Source organism: Geotrypetes seraphini, chromosome 12 (assembly GCF_902459505.1).
Source record: "Geotrypetes seraphini chromosome 12, aGeoSer1.1, whole genome shotgun sequence".
In the NCBI taxonomy this organism is placed as follows: domain Eukaryota; kingdom Metazoa; phylum Chordata; class Amphibia; order Gymnophiona; family Dermophiidae; genus Geotrypetes; species Geotrypetes seraphini.
This window is the reverse complement of record NC_047095.1, coordinates 81,961,164-81,975,030: the sequence shown is the minus strand read 5'-3', so window position 1 is coordinate 81,975,030 and position 13,867 is coordinate 81,961,164. Positions and strand designations below refer to the sequence as shown.

At 38.9% G+C, this 13,867-nt stretch overlaps 1 protein-coding gene across 5 annotated transcripts in view; it reads right to left on the bottom strand.

Annotated features, from left to right (window-relative positions):
• The window catches only part of NPL (N-acetylneuraminate pyruvate lyase), a 90,639-nt gene that overhangs the window by 6,743 nt on the left and 70,029 nt on the right, over window positions 1-13,867 (bottom strand). For all 5 annotated transcript variants that reach the window (XM_033916088.1, XM_033916087.1, XM_033916089.1 and 2 more), the window contains one exon: window positions 13,651-13,690. In XM_033916088.1, coding sequence (XP_033771979.1) covers window positions 13,651-13,690 — 40 coding nt within the window. The remainder of the gene's footprint in view (window positions 1-13,650; window positions 13,691-13,867) is intronic.

Genomic DNA, 13,867 nt, shown 5'->3' with positions numbered 1-13,867 from the left:
AACCGTGAAAGAAGAAATAATTTAAGAATAATAGGAATACCGGAAGGGGTAGAAAAAAATAATCCTATTACTTTTTTGGAACACTTTCTACCTAAAGTGCTACCATTAAAATTTAAAACACCACTGGAAATCGAAAGGGCACACCGGATACCAACACAAAGGAAAACTTCACAAACTGGACCAAGGATATTAATATTCAAACTACTGAGACATCAACAAGCGCTGGAAATTTGTCAATTAGCTAAAGAAAATAAAAATCTCAAATGTCAAGATTCAAAAATACATATTGTCCCTGATTTTGCGAGGGAAACCGCATTAAAAAGGAAAAAATTTTTAGATATGAGACCACAACTGAAATCTTTAGGGGCTAGATATGGGCTCCTTTATCCAGCAATAATGAAGATCACTATTGCAAATAAAACTCAGAATTTTACAGATCCAACAAAACTACAAGAATTTCTGGACCAATATGAACAACCCATGACATCCTAAACATCTTAATGGAAAACCTAATGAGGAAAATGAGTATGTATAGATCTGTTAATACTTTACTAAAATATTCACCATATAAGAATTGATTTTATTAATAATATGACTTACAGTTAAAATTTAGAACTACATGTGCTACAGCACACACATGGAATTATACAAAACCAACATTCTATGAAGGAAATAAAAGAAACAAAACAAACTTTATAAAAGTACATAAACTTATACTTTTTAAAGGAAAGTTTTATAAACATTTTGAAGAAAATGTACTTACAGAAGAAAACGTGGATTAAATGGAGATCCGAATGAAAAATTTACAGAGAAGTAAATATGGTAACTAAATATGGGAGTGGTTATATACAAACAGGAAATGTGGTTGATGGACAGGAAAAATCTCCAATCACGCTGCTGGGGAGTTACAAAATACAAAACAAAAAGAGATTGGTCGACAGAGAGAATATCCTGTAAAAGGAAGTGCTTCCGTTTTGATTCTATCTCTTAAAAATCTCTCTGCTGATTGTATTTCAAACTTTAATTAATTCCTACACCCCACCTCCTCCTTATATGTAAGAAACAGTGAATTATATATATCGAGTGATGCTTACTATTGAGGCAGACCGCTTACTCTCTTTAGATAGATTTGGAGAACATAGAGGTGGCAGGGGACATTGTACTTCTGTAAATTAAAAGAGTCCCAGGGAGAAAGCGTCGCCTTCCACGAACAACCTTTTCACGACGAGCTAAATATGTAATGATAGGAGTTCATGAAAACTAATTAATAACTCCTCTCCAATTCTAAAAGGTTGCTAAGTTTGTTATGAAAGAGAGGAGATTCAGTCTGGAATAACACAGAATAAATCCAAAAAGACTGTGCTGTATGTAAGGTGTAACTGATTTTCTCCTTCTCGAATACTGAACTAGCTTCGAAGTTATTCAGCGCTTTTATTTCTCTGGCACTTTGACTGACGGGCTGTCCTCGATACAGACAAAAATAAAATCAAGTCCCTAGTCAGGAAACATCTTCATTACTTGCTCTCTTAAGGGAATGATGAATGTCTTGGACTATTTAGCAGAAACAATGAGAGAGGAATACTGAATCCTACAAAGTTGAATTGAATAGGCAACACAAAAACGTTTTTGGAGACAGAAATTGGGGGAAAGAAAAGAATCTAGGAGTCTTACAACTGGGAATTTTACCTAAATCTCTTCCTCACAACACAAATTGGAGTAAAGGTTGAAAAATAGACTGATTGCAACAAACATACCTATATAAAGACATTTTAAGACACACAGACTCCACTTCATGATCCACATAGTACTATTAAAATAATAATAATATTAGATATCAGTATAATAAATGTAAAGTTGATTCTTGATAAATATATCCAAGATTGTAAATCTCATTGATTATTCTTATATAGATTTATCAAAAGATAAGATAATATTTTCTTATATGGATTTAAATACATTAACTTTTTATATAAAATTCAAATAAGAAAAATATTTATTTGCTAGATATATAGGAAATATTAGATAAAGGGAGATAAATTATTAGTAGTAAATAAAGAATATTTTAATTTAGCTTGGGGGAGTTATTTTAACCTAACCTCATCTTGCGTACCCAAGTAATCGTATTTAATAAGAGGGGAGGGGGGAGGGAGGGAAATAAGGATACGGGAAGGAATGGGAAAGAAAGATATAAAGGAGATATAGAAATAATAAAAGGAAACTATAATTTATTAAGTATATTGGGAAAACATATTAATAAAAAACATTATATATCATTATATAGAAAATATATTATAAAAATTATAATTATAAATGTCTCTTAAAATAATATCTTTGAATGTTAATGGTCTAAATCATGTTATAAAAAGGAAAAAAGCATTACTGTTCTTAAAAAGGCAAAATGCAGATATATGTTGCATACAAGAGACCCACCTTTCAAACATTGAATCTAACAAGTTGACAGGTGGTTGGATAAAGCATTGTTTTTATTCACCAGCCATAGGGAAAAAAGCAGGTGTTGCTATTCTAGTGAATAAAAAATGCTCAGCTTTATTTAAATTAAAAGAATCAGATGTTCATGGCAGATGGGTAAAAGTGGAAATATGCATGGGAAATACAACCATGACGTTGTTTAATATATATGCCCCTAATTCAAAACAAAATGAATTTTTTAAGACTCTTCAACAACTGATCTTACCACTGGCTACTTCAAATCTAATAGTAGCTGGGGATTTTAATGCTGTTATGGATCCTTTATTAGACAAAAACCCAAGTAGATATATGAAATCAATGGGACTAGATAATTTGGTACAAACTTGTAATTTGACAGATATTTGGCGAATACTTCATTTTAATGGACGGGAATTTTCTTTCTGTTCTCATGTTCATAATTCTTTTTCAAGAATAGATTATATATTTATATCAAAACACCTAGCACATCAAGTAACACAAGCTGCCATTGATCCAATCATATTATCTGATCATGGTGGAGTGTGGATTGAAATTAAAATCACAGATAAAAATACAAATAGACCATATGGAAATTTGATAATACATTGCTTGCTGACCCAATATTCTGTGAGAATTTTCAAACAAAAATGAAAGAGTATTTTCAAATAAATGATAAAGATGAAATCTCTAGGGAAATATTATGGGATGCTTTTAAGGTATCAATAAGAGGACAAATTATTTCTTATTCGGCTTATCTTAATAAACAAAATAGAAAACAATTTTCTAATTTGGAAACAGAAATAAAAATTTTAGAATCAATATTAATAGAAAAATGGGAATATTCTATACAACAAGAATTATTAAAACTTAAAGTAAAATACAATGAATTCTCATCAAAGATGATAAGAAAAGATTTATTCTCCCAGCAGGCATTGTATTATGGAAACTCAAATAAGTAGGGAAGAATATTGGCAAATTATCTCAAAGCGAAAAAAAAGAAATCAAAAATAGTTGCTATAAAAGATGAAAAAGGTGACACATTAACACAAATTGAACCTATCTTAAAACAATTTCTAAAATTTTATAAATCTCTTTATACTTCCGAGACTTATTTAAATAAAGAAAAAGATGGTTTAGAATTTCTGAAAATGTTAGAGGGTCCAAAAGTTCCTGAACATATAAAACGAAGTTTGGAAAAGCCAATATCATTAAAAGAATTAGAAACAGTTTTGAAATCCCTTAGAGTTGGATCCGCTCCAGGTGGTGATGGATATACAGTGGAATTTTATAAAACATTTCAAAATTTATTATTACCCTATTTATTAAATCTTTTTCAATATCAACTTAATAAAGGAAGTATAAATGGCACTATAGCAGAATCTTTAATTATTGTTTTACCAAAGCCAAATAAAGATTCCACATTGGTTTCAAACTATAGGCCAATATCTTTAATAAATGTAGATGGAAAAATATTAACAAAAATACTTGCATTAAGATTGGCTAATGCTCTTCCCCATATTATAGGTATGCCTCAAACAGGATTCGTTGCTCAAAGACATTCATCTCATAATACCAGATTAGCATTCCATATGTTATACTTAACAAAGAAAATGAATGAGCCTACTTTTGCTGTTTCTTTAGATGCAGAAAAGGCTTTTGATAGAATAGAATGGACATTTATGTATCAGGCTATGGAATGGTTTGGTATAAGTCCTGGATTCATACAAATGATACAAACATTATATAGCTCCCCCTCTGCTAGATTATATATAAATAATACATTTTCAGAAAAATTTAATCTACAGAGAGGAGTTAGACAAGGATGTCCCTTGTCTCCTTTACTGTTTGATATAGTTTTAGAACCCTTAATATTAGCAATCCAACAAGTAAAGGAAATACAAGGTATACCTCATTCAGATAGAGAATACAAAATATCAGCTTATGCTGATGATTTATTATTATATTTGAGGAATCCAGAATCCACCATTCCACAATTGCTTGAACTAATTGATAAATTCGGAAAGTTTTCAGGATATAAGATAAATTGGAATAAATCAGAAATACTTCCATTAAATGTACACTGTACAAAAGGTTTATTTAATACATTCTCTTTTGTTTGGAAGGAGGATACTATTAAATATCTTGGAATTTGGATTTCAAAAGATTTAGAAGACACAATGAAAATTAATGAAAAATGTTTATTACAAAAAGTGACAGAGATGTGTGAACAATGGAATCCTTTACATTTATCTTGGTGGGGAAGAGTACAAACAGTTAAAATGATGATCTTACCTGTAGTTTGTTACCAAATGGGAATGATACCAGTTTTCTTTCAAGATTCTTTTTATACAAAGTTAAATAAGGTATTGACAAAATTTATTTGGCTTGGGAAAAATCCCAGAATTGCTTTAGTGACATTACAAAGACCAATTGCGGAGGGAGGGGTAAATTTTGCCAACTTCTATAGGTATCATCAAGCCTATATTTTACGTCAAGGTATGTATTGGATCCTCCCAGAGCCCACTGATAATATTCCAGATTGGTTCTGGCTTGAATGGAGACTCATGTTTCCTTTACGTCTCAGTCATGTAGTTAGTATCAAAATGCCAAGGCTATACAAAGAACATAAAATATTCATGGATACATGGAAAACTTTAAGATATATAAGTAATCTAACTCCTATTCCAATTAGTAAATCAACAACTCAAACGATTTGGTTAAACCCCAAGATCAAAATAGGCGGTTTCAAAATAATCTGGAAAAACTGGATGACAGCAGGTATCCGTATTTTAGATGATATAATAAAAAATGGAAAGTTGCTGGAGTTTTCACAATTGCAACATAAATTTGATCTTAAAAAAACACAATATTTTAAATGGTTGCAATTGAAGCAATCCATTCAGGTAGGGTTCCCTGAATGGAAAAATCTTACTAATTATCACAGTTTGGAATTCCTGTGTTTCCAGATTAATTCAACAGGTCATGAAGCTGCACAGTTGTATAAATTAATATCCGAATATATAAATAAAAAACCAAAAAATGGTCTTAGAGACATTTGGAGCATTGAGATAAAGCACCAAATTAGTGCATCTCAATGGCCACGACTTTGGTCTTGGAGGATAAAATGTACGGTATCAGCATCTATGAGACAAACTTGGTTTTTTCTTTTACATAGAGCTTTCTGGACCCCTGTTCGATTACAAAAAATAGATAGCTCTAGGTCAAATAGATGTTGGCACTGTCATGTTGAAATTGGGACATTAGATCATCTTTTATTCTATTGTCCATTCATCTTAACATTCTGGAAATCAATCTGGCCCCAAATAAATAGGATGTTAGAAAATCCGGTAGCCTTGACATATGATACCATATTATTTGGAACAACTATGAGAGCAAGAAGTCAAATATCATCAAGTAATAACAAACTTCTTTTTATTTTAACTGGAATAGCAATACAACAAATCACATTCAATTGGAAAAAACATGACAGATTAAATTATACATTCTGGTGGAATTCTGTATGTCATATATACAAAATGGAGCTCACTATAGCAACACAAAAAGGACATATAGATAAATTTCAAAAAATATGGAGACCATTAACTGAATATTGTAAAGAATGATTAATTTTCCCATGTATAGAATTTGATTAGAAGAAAAAGGGATTATATCTCTAAATATTATATAATATATTAATACTTGATTTATAATATGAAATATGGAAAGAATAGCATTTAAAAATTTTATTCATGTATTACTGAATAGAAGGGAGGGGGGAGGGGATGGGATATTATTATATTAACTAAGAATTATATAAATTTAGTTTTCTGAAATATTAGTATGAATTTATATTGTTGATGTAACATATGAAAATGAATAAAGATTTCTCATTCAGTATTGATAGGGAGGGAGGGAGGGGAGATTATTATATTCAATAATAATTATATTAATTTAAATTTCTTACATAATATTATAACTTTATAAAATATTGATTTTCTAAAGAAATTTTAAATTTGATATTAATCTGTAAGTTAATCAAGTGTGATTATTCAAGTTTATAATGAATTTATTTAAAACACTTGTTGTAACATAAGAAAATGAATAAAGATTTATAAAACAAAAAAAATAAATAAAGCTGTTGATGTTTTTGCTAAGATTCTCTTAATGTATGTATAACACAGTTACTTACCGTAACGAGTGTTATCCAGGGACAGCAGGAGCTATTCTCACATATGGGTGACGTCATCCACGGAGCCCGGATGCGGATAGCTTCGCAAGCAGACTTGCTTGTAGAACTTTAGAAAGTTTGCAACTGCTGCACTGCGCATGCGCAAGTGCCTTCCCGCCCAGCACAGAGCGCATCTCTTCAGTTCAGATAGCTAGCAGGGAAGCCAACCAGGGAAGGTGAGTGGGTTGTGAGAATAGCTGCCTGCTGTCCCTGGATAATACCCATTACGGTAAGTAACTGTGCTTTATCCCAAGACATCTTCCTATATTCCTAATATGTGTAGAGAAAAATCTCACACTTCTTTACAAAAAGTCAAACCAAAACAGTTCAAACAATACAATAGTGCTGGATGTGTCATCAATGTTATTTTTACTCTTTCTCAATCCAATTCACCATAGAGAGTACTTCTTGGGAGTTCAGATTTCCACCCTTATCAAACAGATGCAGGTGGTGGGGTTCTTCATAATTCCCAGTACTTCATATACTATCTACTTATTAATATTTCTTTTTTATATATATTATTTTTTCATTTCCTAATCTTATTGATAAATATATAAATAATATAAATAGTATAACAGCCTTTGTTAAAGGTCCATTCCCCTTCCTGACGCATTTCGCCTAGCTTTCTCAAGGTCGGGGGAACTGAACATTACAGCATAGCTTCTCCATCTGCGGTTATCCCAGGACAAGCAGGCAGCCTATTCTCACATATGGGTGACCTCCATACTAACCAAAATGGGATGGTGGGACAGTTGGCAACTTAAGAGAATAAATTTTGTAAAACTGCCTAGCCGAAATGGCCATCCCGTCTGGAAAAAGTATCCAGACAATAATGAGAAGTGAATGTATGAACCAAGGAGCAAGTGGCAGCTTTGCAGATTTCCTCAATAGTAGTAGATCTAAGTAAAGTCACTGATGCCGCCATGGCTCTGACTTTGTTGGCTGTAAGTCGACTCTGTAGATGCAATCCAGCTTGAGCATAGCAGAAAGAGATGCAAGCAGTTAACAAGTTGGAGATGGTGCGCTTGGAAATCTGATGTCCCAACTTGTTTGGATTGAAGGATACAAAAAGTTGAGGTGCAGATCTATATGGTTGAGTGTATTGCATGTAGAAAACCAAAGCACACTTACAATCCAGGGTATGAAGAGCTGTTTCTCCAGGATGAGAATAAGGCTTTGGAAAAAACACTGGAAGTACAATGGATTGATTGAGATGAAATTCTGAAACCACTTTAGGTAAGAATTTAGGATGAGTACGGAGGACACCTTGTCATGATGGAATACTGTGAAAGGTGGGTCTGCAACTAAACCTTGTAGCTTGCTGATCCTGCGAGCTGAAGTGAGAGCAATGAGAAAAACCACTTTCCAAGTGAGATATTTAAGATGAGCCGAATCCACTGGTTCGAAAGGAGGCTTCATCAATTGAGCAAGAACAACATTGAGATCCCAAACCACTGGAGGAGGTTTGACATTGAAAAGTCCTTTCATAAATCTGGAAACCACTGGATGAGCAGAAAGGGGTTTCCCTTCGATAGGTTGATGGAAAGCAGCAATTGCACTGAGATGGACTTGAATGGATGTGGATCTGAGGCCTGATTGAGACAAATGGAACAGGTAATCCAAAACTGAAGGTAAGGATGTAGATTGAGGCTCCTTGGGATGAATGGTGCACCAAGCAGAAAATCTAGTCCATTTCTGATTGTAGCACTGTCTAGTGGTAGGCTTCTAGAAGCATCTAAAACATCCTGTACAGATTGAGAAAACTGTAGAGTGGCAGTTAAGTTGAGAGGTACCAAGCTGTCAGATGTAGAGACTGCAGGTTGGGATGAAGTAGAGACCCCTGACTCTGTGTAAGCAGAGAGGGAAAAACTGGTAGAAGCAGTGGCTCCCTGCTGCTGAGTTGAAATAGAAGTGAGTAATAAGGTTGTCTGGGCCACCGAGGAGCTATCAGAATCATGGTGGCATGTTCCTGTTTGAGTTTGACAAGTGTCTTGAGAATGAGAGGGAATGGAGGGAACGCATAGAGAAACTAATTCGTCCATTCCAGTGAGGAAAGTATATCCTGGAGCAGAACTGAGGCAGTTTGTTGTTGTGGGGAGACACAAAGAGATCTATCTGAGGAGTCCCCCACTGAGAAAAAATGTGATGAAGAGGTAAGGAACCAGCAGGAACGCCCATGCACCTAAATGTACCCTAGACCCCCTACCCTGCACGGCAGGAAAATGGCAGTGGCAGAACACCAAGCCCTTAAGAAGTATCAGATCTACCAAGAGCAGTCTATTAGCCCAGGAAAACCCCTCCCTCCACCTCCAGAAACCGTACCCAAAGATCCTCAAACTGTTGCCAACGGCGTGGTAATATAGCAGAAAGTCTAAATTTCTCACACACCCAGCCCAATTTCTCCCGCATCATCACCACTGTGGGACTCTTCAGCACCAACATGGCTGCCGTAAAAGCCAGGCACACTAATCTATCCTGAGTGTCCTCCACACCCCCTGGGATCACCCCCAGTAATGCAGTTTCTGCTCTATGGTCCACCCGGCAGTGAAGAGGTCACCCCACATAGCTAAACAGCTGATTCCAGTACTCCCACCACATATGGAGGAACGTACCCCGATTGTACAGCTCTCTTCACTGTGAACCGCCTAGAAGTCGCAAGATTATGGCGGTATAGAAAAATAAAGTTATTATTATTATTGAAGGCCGCACCCTCTACAACACTCACCTGTACATGAAGTATACATTTTGCTAAGCACTACATGTGTGATATATCAGCGCACTAGGAGCTTAATAGCATTCTCCACCAACTGTGGGGCCACCGCCACCTGGTGGATGCATAGAGCAATCTGTTCCCATTCCACTCCCATATAAATGAGCCCCAAATCCTTCTCCCAAGCCTGCATATAAGAAGTCTTCTGAGTCAGAGCAGAATGCAATAGGTGATATAATATCGATATACACCCCCTGTGCACCAGATCCCCCAACAACGACTTAAACCTCGAGCACTGGACAGCATTAGAGTCCCCCACTTTAGTACGCATAACATAATCTTTCACCTGTAAGTATGGGAATAAATCCCACTGCTCCAATTGAAATTGAGCTTGGACCTCAGGAAACCCCTTAATTCGCTCCCCCTCTAACAGCTGGCCAAAACAATGCAGTCCCCTGCACTCCCAATATCGAAAGATGCCCTCCTCACTACCCGGTTGGAAGTCCTCTGCAAACAGAAGAAGAAAATGAAGCCCCCGCACTTTATCCACAAACTTCCGAAATGTCCCCTTCTACACCCGCATCATCCACCTAAAAGGATTAGAAAGGGCAGTCACCTCCATGTCCTGCAATCCCACCCACAGAAGATATTGTAAAGCTCCAATAATCCTAGGACCCCACATCAAGCCCTGTTCCACCCGAACCCACAATATGACTGGAGTGGCATGCTAGTCAACCACTGCCCTAAGCTGTGCAGCCCGATAATACTGTTCCAAATTGGGTAGCTCCAGTCCCCCCTCCTTAAATTTGAACATAGCATATCTCGTGACTCTGGGGTGCCTCCCCCACACCAAATGAATCCCAAAATGCTCCAATGCCAAAGCATAAAGTATACTCTAGGAATTTCAACACGTAAAACTTGAAATAAACACAGAAATTTAGGGAGTACCATCATTCGCACTACTTCCATTCTACCCATCCAAGAAAGGTACAAGTTATCCCATTTTGCAAGGTCCTGCTGCAGAGCCGCAACCAAGGGTATATAATTAAGTCGGAACAAGGAGGACCAATCAACCTCCAGATGAATCCCCAAATACCTAATGGGACCCTGCACCCAACGAAAGGGAACCCTATGCTTCATCTCCTGGACCTCCAAAGCATTTCACTTTCTGTTGCAATGTTAAGAAGGGAGTTGCTGATATTGTTTACGTTGCAATCTTTACTACCATCACATCTTGCTTTTGCCGGGGGTGGTCTCTATAATTGTCCTTCATATATACACCTTCTAGTTCCAATGCCTAGAAACATATTGTTTAAACTTCTCCGCAAGGATTCTTTTTCCTGCTGTAGTAATATGTAGCCCATCAGTACAATATAGTTTCTTGTCCTTCTATGTATTACCCCATCCTCCTATGTACCTGAAGCCTTCTTGATGACACCAGGCTTTGAGCCATTTATTAAAGTCCCCCTTCTCCCTTCCCTGTTCCCCCTGTCCATCAGTACCCCTTCTCCCCTGTCCAGCATACCTCTCCTCTATATAGGCTAGTGGCAGCTCACTGTGTGGTTTTAACTTTGGCATACAGCTGCCACTAGCAGTAGTTTAGCCACAGTTTCATCAGGCAGCCTTGGGCCCTTTGCTAGGCCAGCCCAATTCAGGCCTAGCAAAGGCCCCGAGGCTGCCTGATGAAACTGTGGCTAAACTACTGCAAGCAGCAGCTATATGCCAAAGTTAAAACCACACAGAGCTGCCACTGCTGGTCCGGGGGTGTGGAGAGAAGTCAAAGGCAGGAGGCAGGAGTCCCGGTAGGCACACATGAGAAGGCAGGAGTCCTGGTAGAAGTCAGCTGACACAGGCACCAAAGCCGCGGCACACTTAAAATCTCAGAAGGCACAGTAGTGTGTCGCGGCACACAGTTTGCGATACGCTGCTCTAAAGAGTCAAGGTGGGTCTCTTGAAGAAATGCAATAGATGCCCTATGGTGCTTCAGAGCCTGGAGAATTTTTGATCTCCTTATAGGAGATGATATCCCTCCCACATTTAAAGAAAATACTGAATTGTACTGAAATTTTGGATAATTAAATATTGTTTAAACATTTTTACATTTGCATAATTTGCAAATTGTGTGTGCAGAATTTGGATTTTTTTTAGCAGAATTTTGCCGGGAGTAAGAAATGGTAAGTAATAGTAGTAGCCCTATATGATATGGGTGAATAAGCAAGATTTAAGTGATGGGTAAAGGACTTAAGACTCAGTCTAATTGCTTCCATATGTTTGACTCTTTAACATGGGGGATGGAAGCAGGAATATATTATGATGACTATCCATAGTAGGTGTTCCATGCTTTGGTTTACCACTACTACTACTACTATTTATTTTTACAGCTCTATCAGACATACGATGCGCTATATGAGGGTGGTTTTTAAAGTTCGGTAAAAAAGCAAGTTAAACAAATATTTTTGAAACTTTGACAAAACCATATTTTTCTGACGGGATGGAAAAACTGGAAACTCACTGGATTGTGTATAGCCCTCGATGAAGACTCTGGCCCTTATTCTGTATAGGATGCCGGGAGGGGTGTCCTATACAGAATCAGGCCTACAGTAACCCCGATTCTGTAAACGGCGTCCATGTCACAGACGCCAGTTAGAGAATTGGGTTAGAGTAGACGCGGTCACTACACTTATCGCGGCAAGGGATCTCCCTGCCGCAATAAGTATAGCGGCTGCCTATCCGATCGCCGGAAGTCTGCCCCCCCCCAACACTCCCGATCGCTGGCAGGAGGGTGCCCAACCCCTCCTACTGGAACGCCGCCCCCCAAAACTCCCAATCAGGCCATAGGCATAGCGGGCTCGCCCATCCCCACTAACCCTAAGGCCTGATTGGCCCAGGCTTCTAGAGCCTGGGCCAATCAGGCCTTAGACTTAGTGGGGATGGGCCTGGAAGGGGCGAGCCTGCCTCATTTCGACTAGGCGGGCCTGCCGGCTGGACGGCAGCAAGACCCGGCTGGCCGGCTAACACTTTAGAGGTGAGTTGTGGGGGAGGTTATTTGTGGGTTGGGCACCCTCCTGCTGTCGATCGGGAGTTTAGGAGAGGCGGCGTTCCGGCATGAAGAGTTGGGCACCCGACTGCCGTCGATCGGGAGTTTTGGGGGGGTAGCCTTCCGGCAGGAGGGGTTGGGCACCTTACTGTCAGCAATTGGGAGTTTCAGGGGGTGTTTTGGCAGGAGGGGTTGGGCACCCTCCTGCTGGCAATCGGGAGTGTCGGGGGGTGGCCTTCTGGCAGGAAGGGTTGGGTACCCTCCTGCCGGTGATCAGGAGTGTCGGGGGGGCGACCTTCCGGCAGGATGGGTTGGGTACCCTACTGCCAGCAATCGGGAGTTTCGGGGGATGTTTTGGCAGGAGGGGTTGGGCACCCTCCTGTTGGCAATCGGGAGTGTCGGGGGGGGGTCGCCTTCCAGCAGGAGGGGTTGGGCACCCTCCTGCCGGTGATCAGGAGTGTCGGGGGGGGGGCAGCCTTCCGGCAGGAGGGGTTGGGCACCCTACTGCCAGCAATCGGGAGTTTCGGGGGGTGTTTTGGCAGGAGGGGTTGGGCACCCTACTGCCGGCAATCGGGAGTGTCGGGGGGGGGGGGGTGGCCTTCCGGCAGGAGGGGTTGGGCACCCTCCTGCTGGTGATCAGGAGAGTCGGGGGGGGCAGCCTTCTGGCAGGAGGGGTTGGTCACCCTCCTGCTGGCAATCAGACAGGTGGCCACTATACTTATTGCGACAGGGAGATCTCTTGCCGCAATAAATATGGCGGCCGCGTCTACTTACAATGTACATTGTAAGCGTCTCTTCCTCTACTAGGGAGATGCGTAGGGCCGCCTATGTTCGCCTAAGGCTCTTAGGCGAGCTTAGGCGTCTTGTAGGCCTCCCTAGTCTCCCAGAGGCACCTTCAATATAGGCAGCCTGCCTGGGGGAGCATTTTTTTTAAAAACATGCATCCCGATTGGCTGATTAGACAGCTGTAGGATGCCTACAGCTGCCTAAAATTGGGACGCACTTTGCAGAATCAGAGTCTCTATGTTGAGAAATAAAAAACTTAAAAAAAAATAATTAACTTGCTTTTTTATCAAACTTTTCAAACCACCATCGTACGTTAAACATGCAAGAGACAGTCCCTGTTCAAAAGAGCTTACAATCTAATTATGACAAAACAGGACAAAAAGGTGAATCTATATATGCTTTTTAGCACAATTAAAGTTATCTTAGAAATATTACACATACCATGACTGATTACATAGCTGAAAAACTCTTGCATCAGACACTAGGGAAGGGGAAAAAAAGGTTAATTAGCATGTTAATGTCCTAACAGAGAATGCATCACATAGAAAAAAAAAAAAAGTCATCCAATCAGTGTTCTGAAATCTGAACCTTCTAAGTTTGTTTAATATAGCTGTAGCAGAATTCAGTTTACCTTCACCCTTTCCCTTTTCTAATACAA